We start from the raw sequence: 19,133 nt of genomic DNA, 5'->3' as shown, positions 1-19,133 counted from the left end.
CGCACAGCCCGCATGAGTTTCGCACTAATTGAAGTTGACAATAATACGAACTGCGCCCTTCTGAACTGCTGACATTGAACAGGGTGGATTAGGCCGCGTATATTAACAACAGGTGACGGGCTGGAGTGGCGCAGAGCATCGTCCGTGTCACGGAGGGTCTGCGTCGGACGGTCACAGATTGGAGTAAAGAAAAAGGAAATAAAACGTCTTACTTCTTCTTCTTCGTCTTCTTCCCACCTCACACACACACACACACACACACACACACAGACTGAAAAAGGAACATTAATATTGTGAGACATATTAGTGTTGTCACTTATCGTGTATTAAAAAGTCATATGTACACTCGGATACATAAAAGCTGTCAAAAAAATTTAAAACAATTTCACTGATCTTATGAAAATAATAATAAAAAAGGCAAATAAAACCATCACTGGGCAAGGTTAACATCTTAAAGACGGCATTGCTTTCAATGTTATAGCCAAAATACTAGAGCTGGGACAAATTTTGATAAAAGACAAAAATATACACACAACAGGAATAATGGAAAATTAAAAACCAAGCATTGCCGTTTATACAAATTGTTTTGAAAAGTGTGGATTTGGGAATCGTCTAATATTATACAGTACATTTCTTTGAATGCATGGCAAACAAATAGTTACTCCTATGCTTATGCAGTGTTCACACACACAACTCAGCTCATGAAATGACGTAGTAGCTGCTTAAATTAGCACCGCTGCTTTTGTTATTCATAAACATAACAAAAAGCTTGCTCAGGCCGTATGAAATGACAATTCAAGACGTTCAGCAGTCTTTTTAAAGTTATTCGTTAATCTTTCTAAATTTTAGATTCATGGTACCAGCTTCGCAATCTGATTAAAGCAGAACGTATGTGAAACATTTACTGTACATCATCTTGGTTTGTATACTGTTTGTTATCACATTCAATTAACCGATCGATAGATACGTCATCCAAGCATATACGTCATGTAAATGAAACATGTTTTACTTTTAATACAGGACAAATAATCAGGTCCATGTCATCTTTTGAAAAAAAAAAAAAAAAAAAAAAATAATAATAATAATTCCTGGTTGGAGCATCATACATTATGACTATTATACAGCACTGCTGCGAAATACAAATATATACACTGTATACACTGATTCCAGAGCAGCTGGAGCTCAAAGCTTCCAGCTCCAAACAGTAACAGTGAGACACCACAAGCCTTCAGTCAGCCAGCCAGCCTGTCCATCACACATCCACTCAGGGTGACCCTCCAATAACAGATCATGTAACAGTGTGTGCATTCATATCGGTAAATGTTTGAGAATATCTTTCACTTTTAGCCAAATAAACAAGTCATCATCCTCATCACATGGAAAAGGTGAGAGGCGCCGCATGTGCCGCTTTAGCCCGAATATTGATGCCTTGATATAAAAGACGATGTTGGTGACGGATGTTGCAGAGTTGAGGCTGCGACGGGCCCGTCAGAGGCTGCCGATGTTGGGGAAGCTCTTGAGCTTCTCTGGGAAATCGTCTTTGTAGAGCACAGGGTCCGCACGGTGTTCCACCACCTTCAGAGGCATCGTGCCAAACACCGACGCAAACTTGTTGATGCACTCAGATCTAGGGACGAAAACACAACTTATTTACTTTAAAAACAGGCTAAAACACTTTTGCAGCTTCTGATTAGTAACGTTTGCAATTGATGTAGATGGATGAGGTCTTTACTTGGCTTTCCTTTAAGCTATTGTAAGGTGCCCATCTTCCCCAAATACTTTCTTTCCTGCATTTCACATAAGGTAATACTTAAATGTCCTGGCATGTAGAGGATATACAGTCATTGTTCTTGTGTGTGTATTTTGTACAGCTCAGAGAAAGAGGTAACCGGAAGAGCTGAAAATAATGAAGCCGTAACATTCTTTACTGTACTTCACAGTTAAATACTGCACGTTTTGAAAAACGGAGCAGATTGTTTTAAATTAAGTTTTGCCCATATTTGATGTCACTGTGACCTGCAGCAACCAGACTCTGTTGACTGCAGTTTACTGTAAACAAGGATCTCTTGCAATGAGCAGAAATACATCTGGTAATAGGAAGTGAATAGAAAACTGGGGAGAAAATGTCCAACAACAATTTTTCGCTCAGTTTTTGTTACCAAATTCGAATATGCATTTTAATATTCAGAACAAAGCAAAAAGAAGGATGAAAACCAAAGACAAACAGCTATAATAACTAGTTATGTACAAGACCAAGCCAAAGTAATGTGGTGTGTGCAACGCACGCAAAACTGCTTTAGTTACAGAGATAAACAGAGGAACAAGAGAGTTCCAGTTGAAGTTTCTACACACACACAAAATAAATATAAATAAACAGATTCTACTTCTGCTCATTTCATTCCCGATTTTTCCAAAACAAAGTGTCATACCTCTCCACCATGTGCGTCTGATCCAGGGACAGTCCATCAATGGCAGTGCACTCAGGGCACTTGAACTTCTTCCTGGGGGTCACCTGAACAGAAGCAGAACAAAGTCACACCAGTAATGTCAGCTCACTACAACTGTTGGTTAAACCTGAGCAGCCCAGACGGACGCTAATAAAACTGTCCGGTCTGAAGAAATAAGTCTATGACATCCTACAAGAACTTTTGTTGAGCAAAAAAAAAAAAAAGTCATCTCATCAGTGGAGTTGGAGAGATATATGGAGTATGGCTTTCCTCTGTCTAACCCCCATCTAACATTTACACCCCCAACGCTCTGAACCTGTGAATGTGTGTGTGTGTGTGTGCAGAAGAAAGTGAGCGACACCGAGAGAGGAAGACAGGAGGGGTCGGTTGGAGAGGGTGGGTGTTTTCTGAAGGAACCTGATATATGGGAGATACGGTGGGAGAGCGGCTGCAGGCGTAGGGAAGTTTGCAGCTCGTGATTTGATGGCAGGGTGTGCGTGAGCCCCGGTGAGCTTAGGATAACATACTCAGAGGGGGAGTGCCAGTGAGTGACACGCAGATAAGGGAAGGTTAAGGCTGGGCTTAAGCTCGGGCCCCCTGCACCTGGGCACAGTCAAGAGTGATGGGAAAGGGGGGAGGGGGGGAGGCGGTGAAGTCGAAGGGGTGAGAACTGATCAAACCCAGAGATGCTGGTCTGCTCCGTCAGAGATATGGACGCACCTTTATGGGGGCTTTGCCCGTGATGTTAGCCACCAGGAAGTTCATGGCAATATCTTCACAGTTCATGTGAGCGTCCACCCAGTTCTTGATGTCTCCAGGCATCTTGTAGGTGTACAAATAGTTGAAGTACTGGAATGGAAACAACAAATGATTACGAGGTGTCATATATAGACATACTGCATTATGTACAACAATGCAGACACTGTTTGAATGGTGACCCAAGTATGTAGGAGGCACCACTGCACCAGGACTTGCTTTGAACTTAAGTAAGTTTTAAGTAGACGTGAGATAACCTTGCTCTACCTACGACACGCTGCTCGTCTATCACTGTAATCTTCTTCCCTGAAATACTCCACATACCCATAACAGAGGTCTACCGGGAATTCTCAAATCCTTTCTGCAAACGGAATTTTTTAAAATCCGATATCCAGATGTGATGGACATTTTCCTTTTCAAAATTGGTGCTGTGTGCATCATTACTAAGCAAAAGTCCAAGCATACCCCAGCAGCTCTAAGGGAAACGAGCGTGGAAGGGGCGTAGCTCAAGCAGACAAAACCTCTTAATCTTTTTCCCATGTCACCTTGTGGTAGAAGGCGGCTCCAGTTAGGACCATGGAGACCTCGTTGGTCCACTCAGATTCATATTTCCACTTCCCCATTTCGTGGTCCCAAAGGTGCAGCCGGCCTGGGTAGCCCACCAGCCGGTCTGGGAACTCCCTCCACACCTGGAGCAGGACAGGAAACAGATTGTCTTTCATTTTCACGTGAATTGAACTAAAGGCGATAAACTGATGTCTCACACTAAAACACGAATGATTAAGGGGTGTTTCAAAGATTGTAGTTTGAGATATTTTTAGATAGAAATAGCTTTTTGATTGGCTGAATATCTCAGGCTTTGACACCAGCAGACAGACAGCTCCCCTATCCGGCCTACAATTCCATGTAATTATCCTTAAACTGAGCACAATTTTATTAAACGGCTTCTAAATGGATTCAGGTGAGTGTGCCTGGCTAAGTGGGGCCCGACAGGTATGTGGGCATGGAAAGCATCAGTTCTAGACCCGTCGTCATTCCTCACACATCAAACACGTTCAGCAGGCAGTCAAATCCCCAACGAGAGCAGAATGAGACCGTAATCCTCCTGAATGACTTTAAACTCTGGGATCAATTTCAACGGCGTCCCTGCAGTACGTGCCGTCAGAGGAAAGATAGGAAAGCATGGTCAAGGCTAAGTTTTCTTTTTCTCACCTCGTAGCCAAACTGCAGTTCATCAGATGTCAGCATGATGATGTCGTCGTCGATCGCTAGCACAGCTTCTGTCTCGATCTCGTCGTAGGGGAAGAAGCGGTTACTCAGCTTGTTCTCCTTCGTTCGCACCACTTTGAGAGGAACGCCGATCTTTGGCCAAAGAGACTCTGGAAAAAGGAAAACGATACAATAATAGCAACCGCATTTATAGTTGTTTACACGATACAGAGCTGAAACAATTCAGTCGCTCAATCGGTTAAAGTAGCAATCAGTACGATTTCAGTCCTGACCCTATTAACTGGTAGTAACAGCAGATGCGGTTTAATGCTACAGGTCCAAGAATACCGGCGGGAGCAAAACTAACTATTGTCATTTTAATAAAGAAGTCAGGTAATAATTGGCTGTTTTCTATCATCCTGTGAGCAACCGATTCGATCTGGTTTCATGCTGCACACAGCACGAGTCCGCCAACACAAAAAGCGAAAGTAAAATTGATCCGCCGTCAAAAAATGTCGGAAATGACCGTTGTGTTGTAGACGCATCTATAATGAACGATAGTGGTCAGTGTCAACCTCACTGACAAATGCGTTGCACTTCCTGTGATTACTTCATTATACAAGTCAGTAACTTAATACTGCATTTATTTCTGGGTATGTCAACCGTGGACGGCCAGTTTATAATACTGCCAATATATAAATATTGCAACACTTTCATCAGTGGGCCGTAGGCCAAGTCACCATTTACTGATGTGCTGCTTATATTGCTGGTTAGTTTACCATCTTTGGATTTTGTAGTTTTTGGTAGATGTCACTTTGGGCAACAGTGATGGGCATTTTACACTATTCTCTGACGTTTCATTAACCAAGCAATTAATCAACTAATTGAGAAAATAATCTCCAACATAATGATTTGAAAACGTTCGTTAGTTGCCGCCCTACATAGGTAAATACTGTATAGACAGTATGTCACACTGTAATGCCTTTTTAAAGGCTGAACATCATCTAGAAATATGAACACTATCAGTGTCTAAAGTTGATATTATTTACCACTGAAAGAGTTATTTGAAGCACGTCCTGCCAGCGGAAAACGGTGCCCTGAGAGTTTAACTTCACTGACTCATATAGCTAAGCTAACCTCAAGCATGTGCAAATCTAACCACACTACGATACAAAGTGTTTTGTCAGGGGAGCCTTTCAAATGTCTTGGGCAGTGTCCATGGCACGGACTGTGGCACAGACGGATCACACAGAATGTGTCCCCTCATTAATGGGGGAACTGGGACCTGGCAGCCTATAAGAAGAGCTTCAGGTCCTGCTAACCACGTCTGAGGTCTCCTGTCAAAAGCTATTCTCTCTAAAATTGCTTCTCTCACTCTGCCCGTGTTGCCGTCATCCCTTCTTTTATTTCTTAGGTTGGAAAGCGACAGCAGGAATGAGGCTATTATGTGAAGTGTAAAACTTTAGTGCTACCTCGGCATGGGTCAAAATGCAGATACTGTTAATTCCTAAACGATATTCAAGAAGCAACAAAACAAAATGCAACAATAATGCTATATTGTGTAAAAAAAAAAAGAGAAAAAAAACCCATTACTTTACTTGGTCAGCATTTTCTTAAAAACAGGAAAAGATGGCAGCCTGTAAACACACCAGATCAAGGCACGGTGCCGATGGGGAACTGTGCCTTCATATTGGACTGAGCCCTCTGAGCCTGACCCGGCAATAGCCCCTAGTTAATTCTAATGGGTCACAAAGCTCCAGCCAGGCGCCGCTGATGCCTCTCATGAAAAGGCAACTCACAGCCACGAGGGAGCACTTCAAAGTGGTCTCATTGCTTCATTACATTTGCCAACTCTATACAGCAGCAGGCCTGATTTAATTCCAGGTCCCGCACAGTCTGAGTGAAGCAGTCAACGCGCTAAGGCACGATTAACTGGTGTGTACTTAATTGCCATATTAAGGCAAATAATTTGAGCACACGGAGTAATAAATAACAACTAACAAGAGCTTGCTATGACACATCTATGAGGGACTACGACTGATGATGGACAGTAATGAAAGACAGAAACCTAAACTGAGTGCAGGGACAAACTATATCTTTTGGAAAGCTTCATGAAGTGTCTTAGCTTTAATGAGAATGTGTTCCACTCACCCTCAGGAGGACTCTTGTTCTGGTTATTCCACACCACCAGCAGCTTAGCCAAGCTAGGCACCTTAGAGATTTCTGTGATGACCCGGAAAAGAGACTCGACGCGATCGTAGGTCAGCACCACTGCAGTGAACCCAGGGGCTCTGGGTGGGATAAGTGGCAAGAACAGAGGGCTGTTCACACTGGACCACTTCTGCACAAGATAGGAAACAAAAGAAAAACACACACACACACTGTTTAGGCCACAAACATCTTGTTCTTTCATTCCGTTTCACTTCCATGGAAAGCTAGTGCAGCGCTATAGCCTCCTGTCCTCTGTGTTAACCCCGTCTGTCATGTTTTCCATGATTTTATGCTCTATAATACTGCTTCACTGGACAGTGAGGTCACAGGCAGTCATTTCCAGATTATGGTTTTTATTATGGAGCGAGACTCATCCGATAATGTCTCTCAGGGGCTAACAGAGGCAAAGCACAGGAAGCCAAAAGCTTCCAGTCACAATGCCAAGTAAGTAAGCCACAGGTGAGTTTCACTGATGGCATGTGTCCTAAATACTTAAGTTCAAAACGTTACAGTCATTTGGATAACAGTGACAACACATCCGGCACAACTACTGCTTTTGTTTATGAAAGAATGTTTTCTCAAGTGAAATAAAAAGACAAACTTTCATTTACAAGCTTGTGCGACTCAAACACACACACACACATCGGAGCACCAGGGTTGACTCTTGATGAACTTCATCAAAGGCTCCAAAAATGTTCCACTCTGGTTACAGTGACAATCAGCCTGAGAAGGGCAATGGGAGCATATCTAACACAGTCAATCTGTGGGCTTCTTGAAGCCCACATAAACCCCGTTTCACAGTGATCATGTGGCTCCTCCCACAGCGGCAACACAAGTCTGTCAACAGACACACGGCCACTGCCTTTTAGACTACATCAGTGACTCCCGTCACCAATAAAACATCACTTTACTGGCAAGTGGAAACTTCCTTGTGGTCATTCTCACGTTGTCAAACAAGCCGAGGGGGAAATAATTAAACTAACACTTGTACCCAGCAAAGATGCATTTAAACAGAATAAAGAGGTTAGAGACCACTGAAGTCATTTGTCAAACTGAATAAATTAGATGAAAAGAAAGCCGCAGTTCACAGACAGACAGGTCACAGACAGATCTGAAGGAGCAAATGTGTTTTTGGACTTTAAACTGACACTAAAAAAAATAAAAGAGGAGTTTTATTTGGTTATTTGAACTACTCGAGTGGTTCTTTGTTATTTTAGGGGTTTTTAGATTATGAGCAAGATAAAATGAAAATCTGCAAAGTGCCTTTATCCCTCTGTCCGTAGAAACACTTCCACTGAAACACAAATACAGTTTCACATTCAACTTTACCACATTCGCAAATAGAAGTATTACTAATGTACAGAGATGGTAGATTAAATCTGATTTTTCAAATCGTTTCTGAACGACGCAAACAAAGTTGAAACCCAAGATACAGTATCATCTCCACCAGCATTAGGACAGTGATGTGTGTTTTTATTATCTTGGCTCTATTTCAGCAAACTGGTTTTCAAAAGAAAATAACTCTGAGGTTAAAACTGCTGAGTTTCAGTTTTAAAAGATATTTAAAGTATTCCCATCGATGGTGGGTGAACAGTGGAAACGGTGAAACATAAACATGTGATTGGTCGACGCTTAACTGCGTCATTGGAGTGCTTAAAAAAAAGACGAGACCAGCTCAACTTTGATTTGTAGCGGATCACGCCCATCATGCAGCAGCAAGTGTGAGGCGTCAGTTTGTAGCTTCCATTGAAAACTACTTGTAGCCTCGTAGTGTGAACATAGCATACTACATTTTATAGTACATGGTACTCAGACTATGCTGTAACTTTTAAACACGATAGTGATCAAATAAGACAACATCTTTTTTTAACTCTGAGATGCTTGTAGAAACCTAACAAGCCCACTACGTACAACTCCAAAACAAAAAGCAGCCTGTCCTTTATTCTGAACCCCCCGCCCCTCCAAAAGGCACCAGCAATCCTGGGAAATGTGCTTTCAATTACCAGCCTAAAGACTACAGGAGGACAGGGGGGAAAAATGTCTGCCTGATTTATTTAGTGCTCAGCGCAAGTTCTTCTCACCATCCACTCACTGAATCCATCGAGAAAACACCTCATCTCCTATCTCAGGCTGGAATGGCCAAAGGTCTGCACCCTGACACAAATAACCTCCTCTGGGTCTCGACAAATCTTGAGACCCGAGTGATACTGATGGATTCAACACTTTGCCAAAACATTTTGCCATAAGTGGGCAATGTCAGGTGTAATTGCTGATTAATTAACAAACTACAAACTAACAAAACTTGCTCAGAGGAAAACAGGCAACCAATGTCAGCTTGACTGCCAGCCTATTACTCCGGAACGACAAACATCAATGAACAGCCCTCAACGCAACCTGATTGCGACTGCCATCGCTCTAAACTTAGCATTGCAGTGGATCTTACTTATACGGGGATACTTGTAGACATTTGACAGATGCAAAGACACCATTGTGCATCCACACACATGCTCACATGGCCACGCCTCTACCCCACAGACTCTAGATCAGACCGTACTGATTAATAACTCCTGAGAGATGGTCGCCCAGCCAAGCTGTCTGCAGCCACAAACTCCACAACCACAGGGATACTACACACACACCATTCTTCACATCCAGCATACTCTCTTCAAACGCATGACTCAGACACACAGGAACTTATTTTTCACCACAACGGAGGCATCCTCCTAGAGCAGAACTGCTGACACAAACTGGCTGCCTCAGAGCTAGCTGGGTGAGCACCAAACTGTGAAGCGCAGCATGTGTGGCGCTTCAGAAAGACTGAAGGCATCTTCTGTCACTCTTCCACAGAGGCTTCGGTTTACAAGGCACAGGAGAGTGGGGAAGCTTGTGTGGCACTGTGAGCGTCTGTACGGTCAAAGCTCCATCCTGGATGGGTTTCACTCACATGTCTGCTAGGAATAGAGGGTGAGGATATAATAGTCTTGCTCCATGGCTTATGGTTATAAATACTTGCAAAAGGCACATGAACATCAGGTCCACACAGTTACATACCACCACGGGAGGATTGTTCCACTGCTCATAAGTTCGTGCAGCATAGGGGTAGATGCGGTCATTGATGATCTGGAGCGTTGTCAAGCCAATAGCCTTCATGGAGCTGAAGTAGGCTTCCCAGAACCAGCGGGCCTATGGACAAATGAAGTAGACTTTAGTACCTATAAAGAGAAAAATGTGCAGGATAAAAGAGCGACCACAAAACATGCGACGAGGTTCCATTTAAAATGTATTAAAGTATCTCTCTGTTCAACTCTCACAGAGATTCACTTCAGTGAACTAAAGAATGCAGAATTAAGATATTTGCATTTATTGATATAAAAACACACAGATTTTGAAAATGGGCTGCATCCAGGTGACAACTTAAGTGTTTATAGAATTAGTCACCATAATGGAAATGTCAACGAAAAAGTTATTATTTCTTAAGTTACATGATCAATTATTAGTAATAATAAAGGTGGACTACAATAATTGACCTTGAGTGCAGAATGAGTAAGATTTCTCGGTTGAGGTTTGTAAACACAACATTCAAAGTTGGGCGATGACACCAGAAGAGCACTTGCAATATTCACTTTTTATATATATATATATATATATATACATATATATATATATATACACACATATATATATATATATACATATATACATATACATATGTGTATATATATATATATGTGTATATATATATATATATATATATATACATATATATATATATATATATGTGTATATATATATATATATATATATATAATATGCGCATTATTTCGACAGTGTCCACCATTTTCGTAGCTTCCTCTTGGATGCGTGCTTATGATCTGGCACCTGGCCGGTACATGTTTTTATTAGAGGCTGACGCCCAGAAACGTCCCACAGACAGCAAAACAAGAACATACAGGCAGAGGGCACGGCCTCTGCAGATACAGACACAAATGATTGAGAGGTATTATTTTTTGTATTAGTCAAGTCTAAACACTTTCTTTTTAGGAAGATCCTACATTCTACCTTTAACTTGCATAAGATAGTATTCATGAAACTGGTGATATGTTGTTAATACCTCAGTCACTCATTTTATGCTGTGGAGTACAGTCTCTACATGTCAGAAGACAACACCGGTGTGAAGTCAGAGCTGTAAAATCCAGATTCCCCCCGGTCCAAGTCTTTAAAGACAATGTCGTGGCCCTCTCCAGCCTCCTGACCTCCAACAGCTCTCCCTCTGAAGCTCTCTAACAACTCTTTGGACTGTGCCTGTTTGGTTTCAGCAGATCTCTGATGTGAAAAGCAGACTTTAATGATAACTGAACTCTTAACCCATACCTTAACGTTATCACATTGGCCACTGGAATACTCGACTCCAACCGCCCTCACTCAAGGTTCACTTCATTTATTCAGACTGCAAAGATAAAAGAATAATACCTGGATATTGAATTTGTTCATTCAGAATGTTTTTACGACTGTGTCAAAGAGAAATCAATGGCAATGCCATAGGGTTCATGAAGTCTTTCACTTTTTATACCATAAAACAAATCAATTTTAGAGTAGTGCTACTGACCATGACATACGCGTCTAGCCCCCGTGCCTCCTGCTATAGTTAGAAACTTCAAGGGACAGCTCAGAGCCCTATAAGAGTTAATGACGCTTCAAACAACACTGTCTCCTGCCATGAGGCCCCGCGTTACACTGACCTGACTCCACCCCACCAGCTCCTCAATGACCCACAGTTCTGGAGGAGAGGTTGTGAATATGTAAGTGTGTGTGTGTGTGTGTAAAGCACAATGAAACAACATGTATTATTGTGCCCCAAAGACCATCCTTAGTGGCACATGAACATGTGACCGTTGCCTAAATCTCCCACGTCCAATTGTAAGAACTGGTGCTGGACAACAACACAAAAACAGCACTCATTTTTATAAGAAGAATCCAAAAAGACTTTCTCATCTCAGGGGAGAATCCCAACGACCCATAAATCAACCAGTGATGAAAGTTTCTTTCCCGACTGGGGGGCAGAAAGCAAACTGGGCTGGCCCAAAGGCCCAGAGCACCACCTTCCACCCTCTCCCAGCGCCTGCAGGAATTTTTATGAGCATGGAAGAAGAGACAGTGAGAGGAAGAGAACCCTTTTACTCCATCTTCCATTTGCAGCATCCAGCCTAGAGTCGACACTTTGTTCCTCTTTTGTTCTACTGACGAATAAAGATGTGTAGCCGCAAATATAGCAACTCTGACCAACTCCATCCACGAGCTAACACAAAGTTATTCCACCAGTCAAAAGGAAATTATGGGTAAAGCAAACTAATTATAAACCTGCTGCAAATATTGAGAAATATTGCACACAAACCCAAGAGTCAGGTCCAACATATATTCCTCTGCAAGTCAAACGAAACAGTGGTCCGATGTAACGCTTGGTTAAACCCGAAATGATCTTCTCATTTCCTCCTAGTTTAGTGAGTACCCCAGCAGCTTCCACTCCTTTGTTGTTTAAAATCATTAAAATAAAAAGGTCAAAGAGATGATCAAAAACTAAGTTCAAAAACTAAGTTCATATTACAGTAGTCTGCATCGCTTTGTTTAACTCGGAGGAAGTTGTCAAGTGCCCCGACAGATGATTCCACCTATAGACCTGAATTGGCACCCAGTGAGCTGTGGACAGAGCGAGGTAATCATTAGTGTTTCTGACATTATCAAAAACAGCAGTGAAACCAAATCTGTTTCAATCATGTGAGCCGCTCACTGGGAATATTAGTTTGATCCAGATTTATTAGCACTTTACTTTTAACTGTGATCAAAACATCTCTATACTCGCATAAACATACAAGACCTGTGAACAATAATAACCTGGTCTCCCAGGTGTAAATCCGTCCTCATTAGAGGGGCTACAATATAAACTAGCAGGACGCTGGGTCCATGGGGGTCCAGGACCGTGACTGAAGGGCACTGCTTCAGCAGCAGCTTTCATGTGGAAATACAGTGTCGGTGCTAGTTAGAGCCATGATGAGTAACCCAATGACAGGGTGGGATGTAGTCACTTTTGGTACTTTTTTAAAAAGGTCCATAACACAAGATTAGGAGCTATTCGGAGCTATTCGATTGCCTCTCAACATGGTGAAAACCTGAGCCGGTAGCTCACAGCTAACAGCGCTCACAGTCCAAACTACGGCAAAAGTGCTGACAGAGCCAACAGTGTTAACATGAGGGGGGAACCGGAGCCTGGGTGCTACACTTCCAGAAAACGCTGTAACCACCACATGAGATACCTTCTGCAGTGCAACAAAGAGGTACCCCATAGGACTGTTTACACTTTAGAGCGTCCTGACATGCTCTACATGTATAAATCAGCTGTTCTGCTGGGAGGATACAAAGAAGCTTGGAAGACAGACTGAAAGAAAAAGCTGGTTGAAGCTCAACACCAAGGTAGTAGCAGAGGAACAGTTTAGGAGTAAGTTGAACCCATCTTATAGATGCTAATTCAATAAACTAACCATGTTAATCTAATAAAGATCTGTATTGTGTGTGTCTTATTTTGAGGATATGACCTAAACAAGGCTCATGGAAGTCAGAACACAAACACGGGCTCAGTCGTCTCACTTGAGCACGGTCAACATCTCACAGCTGTTTAGTATGTGGCCTTTTAAAATGTGACCTAAATGGATGCTATTACATCATCTCAAAGTTGACAATCAGCTTTGCTGACTACTGTTGGTCTACTGATGGTCTATCACAATTTGTCCTGTTCCTGCAGGATGAAGTGAAACTGCACTCATTACATATAAATATTTGAGTGAATTAAAAACACGCTTAAGACTTTACATTTTCTAATGAATTTTCTTTGGAGCAGCAGTTTTTTGTTGATACCACAAGTTCTTCCGCCTCCAACTCTTAAAAGGAGTAGCAACAATTTTTAAGAAAACCTTAAACTGTACTAAAAAACAGTATTATATGGGTTTTCCTTTCATCAAGTATGCGTAGTGTATTCCTAGCTAATCACAGAAGTCAGACCACATGGGAACATAGACAGACATCATGAAAGCAAAGGTTGCTGAGCCCTCTGTTGGCAAAACTAGTGAAATACATCAGCTCAACAACATAAATCAATGTTTAAGCTTTTCTATCCGCTTTAGCAAATCAGGCTCTCAGCAAGCATAACAATGCTTTCTCACAGAGACTAGAACTTAAATGAACCCATCCAACAGGGAAGGTGGGGAGCACAACAGCCACCGAATGGTTACAACAGTACAGAACACACATCCTTGCTGAGATGGACTCTACTAAAGTGCCAAATACATCAAATACAATGTCCATTCAGAAATACGTTTCTGTTCCTGCAGTTTTTTCCAGAAGACACCGTTTAGAGAATGTTTTGATCACCATTGTTCCCATAATCTTCAACCATTGTTTACTGTAGGTGAAAAGGAATCGTATGATTATTCTTTTTTTCAATAATCATCAATGTGACCGACAGGACATCAAATGCTTTTAGTGTGGTTTTAGAGTGTGGCCTGTGAACAACGCGAGCAAATCCTATAGTATACCATTAGTTGCACTAAGTAAATAGTAAAATCACTTCTGCGGAGAAACCAATTCAACCCATCTGCAGACCATCGGAGCAGCCTGAGGAGCACCGGATGACAGTATCAGACCAATGCTACCAAGTTAGCTTGTTTGGCGTAATCTAACCCCGAGCTCGTCTCTGAGCCCTGGGCCCACGACGTCTGTTTGGCCAGTATAATTAGTAAATGGACTAGAGTTGATACAAGGGAATGAGGAGCAGCTGAACTGCTACACGTCTCTCGCTTTTGTATATTGTGGCTCAATGCAGATATCAAATGGAACGAGAACGTGAGCTGTCTTCACTGCATTTCACTGGAGCTAAAATCAACACAGTTGAGTCGTCTGAAAGCTTTTTAAAATCTAGACTGAGCAAAGGACGAAATTCAAACTTACCAAAAGTAAGGGTGGCATCCAAATTTCTGTCTTTTGCACATCACATACAATTTTATTTTGGTTTCCACTGACTTGCTTGGTTGGTAAATGTGTAGGCATATCTCACGCATGCCATGCAAGTGGTCTAACCCCAGTGGCAGCACCTCCAACCACAACGTCAGTCTGAGTTCTCAAAAGAAAACTGAATGTGAGGCACTTTAAGTATGTTTTCTTAAGAGACTAAATTACCTGTCTCTGCATCTCTTCGACTTGTCTGTGAGGAATACTCTTTAGGATGGTGTACATCTCTGATAGCTTGTCCTCTGGAATAACCACAGATGCCCTGCGCAGAAACAGAAACATTACGATTGTGAACCGAAAACGGCCGACTGTCAAATTTGTTTTTCCGAGTGTTCAGTGACTTGCCTTTTCCAGTCGAGTACTTCAGAGAACGGCAGAATGTACGAGTCGGCGAGGATGACGGGGACACAGCCAGCTTGCAGCACATCACTGAGGGCGGCCTGTCCCAAACGCGCCCCCCGCAATACCACACAGAATGAAGACTCCTGTGGAGACACATTGGGACCAACTCCTTAATAGAACATGTGATTTTGCATTGTACATACAAACTAAAACCAGGCTCTGTTGACTCATTTTCACAGCTGGAGATGTGTTCTAGAACAAAAGAACATTTTAAAACCTTGAACTGCATTCGTTTGAGTTCCTGGGTTGTAATTTCTACCTCCCAAAACATTTCTAATCCCAAGGAAACGCGTATTGAAGGCCCATGAATTAGGTTACGTGGAACTGTAGTACTCATCGTTACTGAGTGGTAAACAGACTGCTCAAACATCTATGCAGCATCGATTCTGTCTATAACAAGCACTGGTTGTTGGTGGCTGACTTTCTTTGTAGTGCATCTTGACACTGTATGACATGGTTTTAATGCAGTCGCGCTTCCCACCTGCAGGATCTGTGGGTAGTCATACACCTGTCCCTTGCAGCAGCGTTTCCGTGCAGAGGCGGCCCCCTGAGAGAGGTTGCTACACTTGTCCAGGAGGAGCAGTGCTTCTCCGTTTTCTTCCTTCAAGCGCTCCACCTCAGCACGGTACTCTCGGTGGATAGCCGTTTGAGAAGACAGAATGAAGTAGCGCCGCGGCCTGGGGGAATGGAGACAGGAGATATGCAGCTGGTTATACTACTTTACTTTGTTGACTTTAAATGACTCCTCGATCAAGAGTGTTGAAAACCACAATTACTTTATTCTATTTAGACATCTATTCTAAATATCACAGATCACAATGTTCCCCTGGAGCACTGTCTGTAGAGAAGTTGTTGATGGATAACTTGAGTGAAGTGACTAACAAACGAGATAATACAAGTTAATGTGCGAGATGTGCTCACCCCGGTTGTCTCTCAGGCAGCTCTACATCCGCAGACAGGGGGCTGTACACTGGAATGCTGACATCATAACCTTGTCTGTAGGTCCATGTAGAGAAACCGCCTCCAGCCAGCAGCGCTCTGAAACAAACGGCCCGGGATTGTAACAATGCTTCAACACTCTGGGGATTTCAACCGACATGAGCTGCATGAACATCATTTAAAACTCAAACTCATGCATTCATTAATTTGCTTCCTATGACAACTTTTTGCTACCAGCAATGCTAATGTGAGACATGAAGTGGCATCAGACAAGGCTCAGTGCCCCGGTTAATATATGCAATGTAGTCCACTTGGTGTGTACTTTGGATTCTGGTCTATTCTCAGGCACGGTGAACATAAAGTGGAAACACACCGTCAGTCACACACCTGGTTCTGATGAGGCTCCATACCAAATTGACTCCAGCTGAATGAGCCGAGGAAATTCCTTACAGCTAAAGATAAGTGTTCATTGGCTCATAGGATGTTTTAAAAACCCAACCATCACTATAGCCTACAGGAAATCTTGAGACACATGAGCTCTTCGCTGGCAAATACAACCAGATTTGAAGCATCTCCTCAAGGTCTCTTGAGAATATGTTGTATCGTCACTGCTTGCAAAATATATCTTTCATTTTCATCAAATCATCATTCTTAACACTTCATAAATGACTGCATTTAAAATGCTACCTAAACTTATATATATATATATATATATATATATATATATATATATATATATATATATATATATAAATAAATAAATCCATTGTAGTTTGAAAATGAATGTATTACAACCAGGAAACAATGATTTAGCCTTTGATTTCTACCTACAAGAGGGAAGTTGCTGACAAGAATCCTGAAAACATGCTTTCCTCCACTCTGGTGTTGTGAATAAAATGTGTACTTTTAGATCATTTTTAAGCAATGTTTGAATTGACTGTAGTACTAGAACAGCTGATGGCACTTTTTTGGTTAATAAAATGTATGCACCAAACCTATCCTTTAAATATAAAATCAATAATCCCCAAATATGACTTTTGTTGAACATATTTCCATTCATTTCCATCCAGATTATAGTGAACACTACAATATTGAGATGGCTTTCAAGGTGTACAGTAGCTACCTGTCTCTGGGAACATCCAAAGCAGTATTGTAGTCTGGAGGGCCGCCGGGTAACATGTTGAAAAGAAGGTGATTCATCCCTTTGTCCCATCTACCAAAACATACACAAGATTAGTGCTGAAGGAATACATTAACTAACAGATTATTTAAATAGAAAGTTAAATTAGTGTTTTAAGCAATCATCAGTCACATTTTATTGCACTTTTTATTAAAAATATTCTATATTTTTTACCGTAGATGTATCTTTAAGGGATTAAAATGCTACATTTGAGATTCAACACCAGTGACAACACAGATATTAAAGTAATTTGAGAGTAAGAGGTTCATAAAAAGGGCTAGCAAAGGGCGAAAGAGAGAAACTCTACTGCACAGTTAAATTTGAGCAAGACAATAACTATTTTCTAGCGTAAACATTTACCTGGGTAGCATTGCCAGAGCCTGGGCAGTCTCTCTGATACGCAGGGAGTTCTGGTTCAGCACATCGGTGGATGGGACAAAAAGACAAGCCCTAGTGACATCGTCAGTGTAAAAGTCACTGTCAGAGATGGCACTGAGCAGGTCATTGTACTCTCGAGACAGTCCAGTGCTGCTGATGGGAACCCCCAATTCATCCACAAACTTCTGCAGAGGGTAGATGTACACCTACAAAAAGCAACCATGTCAACGATGGGGCATAATGAAATGATATGCTGACTTTGTGTAAGCTCAGTGATGTGAGGGATGTTGTTTTTTTAAGAGACGGGTTACCTTGATTCTGTTTTTAGGATTGTAGCCACATCTGTACACGTCAAAGCAGGTGTGCATGCGACAGCTGAGGTCCCCCCTCTCAGGAATCGGACTGGAGATGGGGAGGCGGACCAGAGGTGCGTCGTGAACACTGCGTTTATCAAGGGTCCAGTCAGCTGCGGACTCGATGGAGTGGGGCCAGAACTGAAACATCCCGGTGGCGATGAGTCCGAGCAGCACCACGGAGAAGAGCGTGATGTAATAAATGCGGTGCTTGGTTTTCATCCGCGGGATAAGAGCAGGGCCCCGCGAGCTGTATTTCCCCGAGGCATACATGGCTGACGGACAGATCTCCTGATCAATGACAGCTTCTGTGCACCATGAAGTACAGTCTAACGTTACCCGAGAACAAAAAGTAAAAAAGACTCGTACTGCAGAGAGTGTGGTACAACGATACGGTCACCCCAAATCTCAGTATATATATGTTAGCTAACATTACCCAGTCACAATAAACAGTTGTTGAAATGATTCTGATTTCAATGCCTTTTAACAAATTGATGAGATAACACTAACTTAATTGGGAATTGTCAAACAACAGCGAAGACAACAGTCGAGTGACTTAACGTAACTAGGAAGTTGACTTGGCTAACCGCAGCTAACCTAGTAGCTAGCTGACACTAGCTAAATAAACCAGCTGTGTAAACATTCGTGCTAACTTGACTCAGTAACGTCAGCTGAAATAATTAAACATTTTAAAACGACCACAGAAGAGGAAACTTCAAACGTTAAACATGTACCTACTGTTTAACTCACCGAGACGCCTAACGGAACGGGGTGTTACAGTTCAGGCTTAATTCATGGCAACGGTTAGAAAACAGGCTACACTTGTAAATACAGTGCTAATGCTAACCTAGCATCACGCTAACGCTAGTGCTACAGGAAATCTTTCAGTGGTAGTCACTCTTCTTCGCTCTGACATGCAATTCAGTGACTCGGGATTTAGATACTATGCTTCCCTCTGGTGGGAGTGAAGATATACTGACATGTTTTACCAATATAATATTGCACAGTACAATATTGTTTTTACTCCTTTTACTTGTCATACACTTATACTTCATAGAAGGAGAAGTATTTGCATTCGTAGTAGCTTGTTAAGTCTAAAATCAAAGAGAGAGATGTACCAATTGTTCAATGGCCTTTGAATCTGATCTGGTCCAAGGTGTGTCACTGGTGTTATCAAATAGACACCTGCAATCCACAGTGTTG

General features: G+C 42.1%; 1 protein-coding gene across 4 annotated transcripts; it reads right to left on the bottom strand.

Moving 5' to 3' along the window:
• Nucleotides 1–303: 303 nt before the first annotated feature.
• ext2 (exostosin glycosyltransferase 2) lies at nucleotides 304–18,834 on the bottom strand. Of its 4 annotated transcripts, none has more exons than XM_076109925.1 (15): nucleotides 18,681–18,834; nucleotides 17,889–18,238; nucleotides 17,560–17,783; nucleotides 17,143–17,232; nucleotides 16,002–16,118; nucleotides 15,562–15,757; nucleotides 15,024–15,163; nucleotides 14,847–14,940; nucleotides 9,675–9,806; nucleotides 6,564–6,753; nucleotides 4,416–4,582; nucleotides 3,749–3,892; nucleotides 3,168–3,296; nucleotides 2,430–2,512; nucleotides 304–1,627 (listed from the first exon to the last, which is right to left on the bottom strand). In XM_076109925.1, exons 2-15 carry the CDS (start codon nucleotides 18,201–18,203, stop codon nucleotides 1,489–1,491), a joined length of 2,160 nt encoding a protein of 719 aa, XP_075966040.1. In that variant the 5' UTR covers nucleotides 18,204–18,238; nucleotides 18,681–18,834; the 3' UTR covers nucleotides 304–1,488. The 4 variants fall into 4 exon arrangements, with proteins under 4 accessions (XP_075966040.1, XP_075966039.1, XP_075966041.1 ...); XM_076109924.1 differs by having other exon boundaries at nucleotides 18,669–18,823; XM_076109926.1 differs by having other exon boundaries at nucleotides 17,889–18,259; nucleotides 18,669–18,813.
• Between the last annotated feature and the right edge of the window lie 299 nt (nucleotides 18,835–19,133).

The sequence above is a fragment of the Anarhichas minor genome, unplaced genomic scaffold, assembly GCF_050575085.1.
Source record: "Anarhichas minor isolate MPS153535 unplaced genomic scaffold, ASM5057508v1 ptg000042l, whole genome shotgun sequence".
In the NCBI taxonomy this organism is placed as follows: domain Eukaryota; kingdom Metazoa; phylum Chordata; class Actinopteri; order Perciformes; family Anarhichadidae; genus Anarhichas; species Anarhichas minor.
Note: the sequence above shows the minus strand (reverse complement) of the source record. Positions and strands in the feature narration are given on the sequence as shown.

Coding starts and splice junctions, on each gene's coding strand:
- ext2 (XM_076109925.1), bottom strand. CDS start 18,203: ATGTATGCCTCGGGGAAATACAGCTCGCGGGGCCCTGCTCTTATCCCG. Junction 14,941..15,023: donor GAAGTACTCGACTGGAAAAG/GCAAGTCACTGA, acceptor GTTTCTGCGCAG/GGCATCTGTGGTTATTCCAG. Junction 6,754..9,674: donor GGAACAATCCTCCCGTGGTG/GTATGTAACTGT, acceptor TATCTTGTGCAG/AAGTGGTCCAGTGTGAACAG.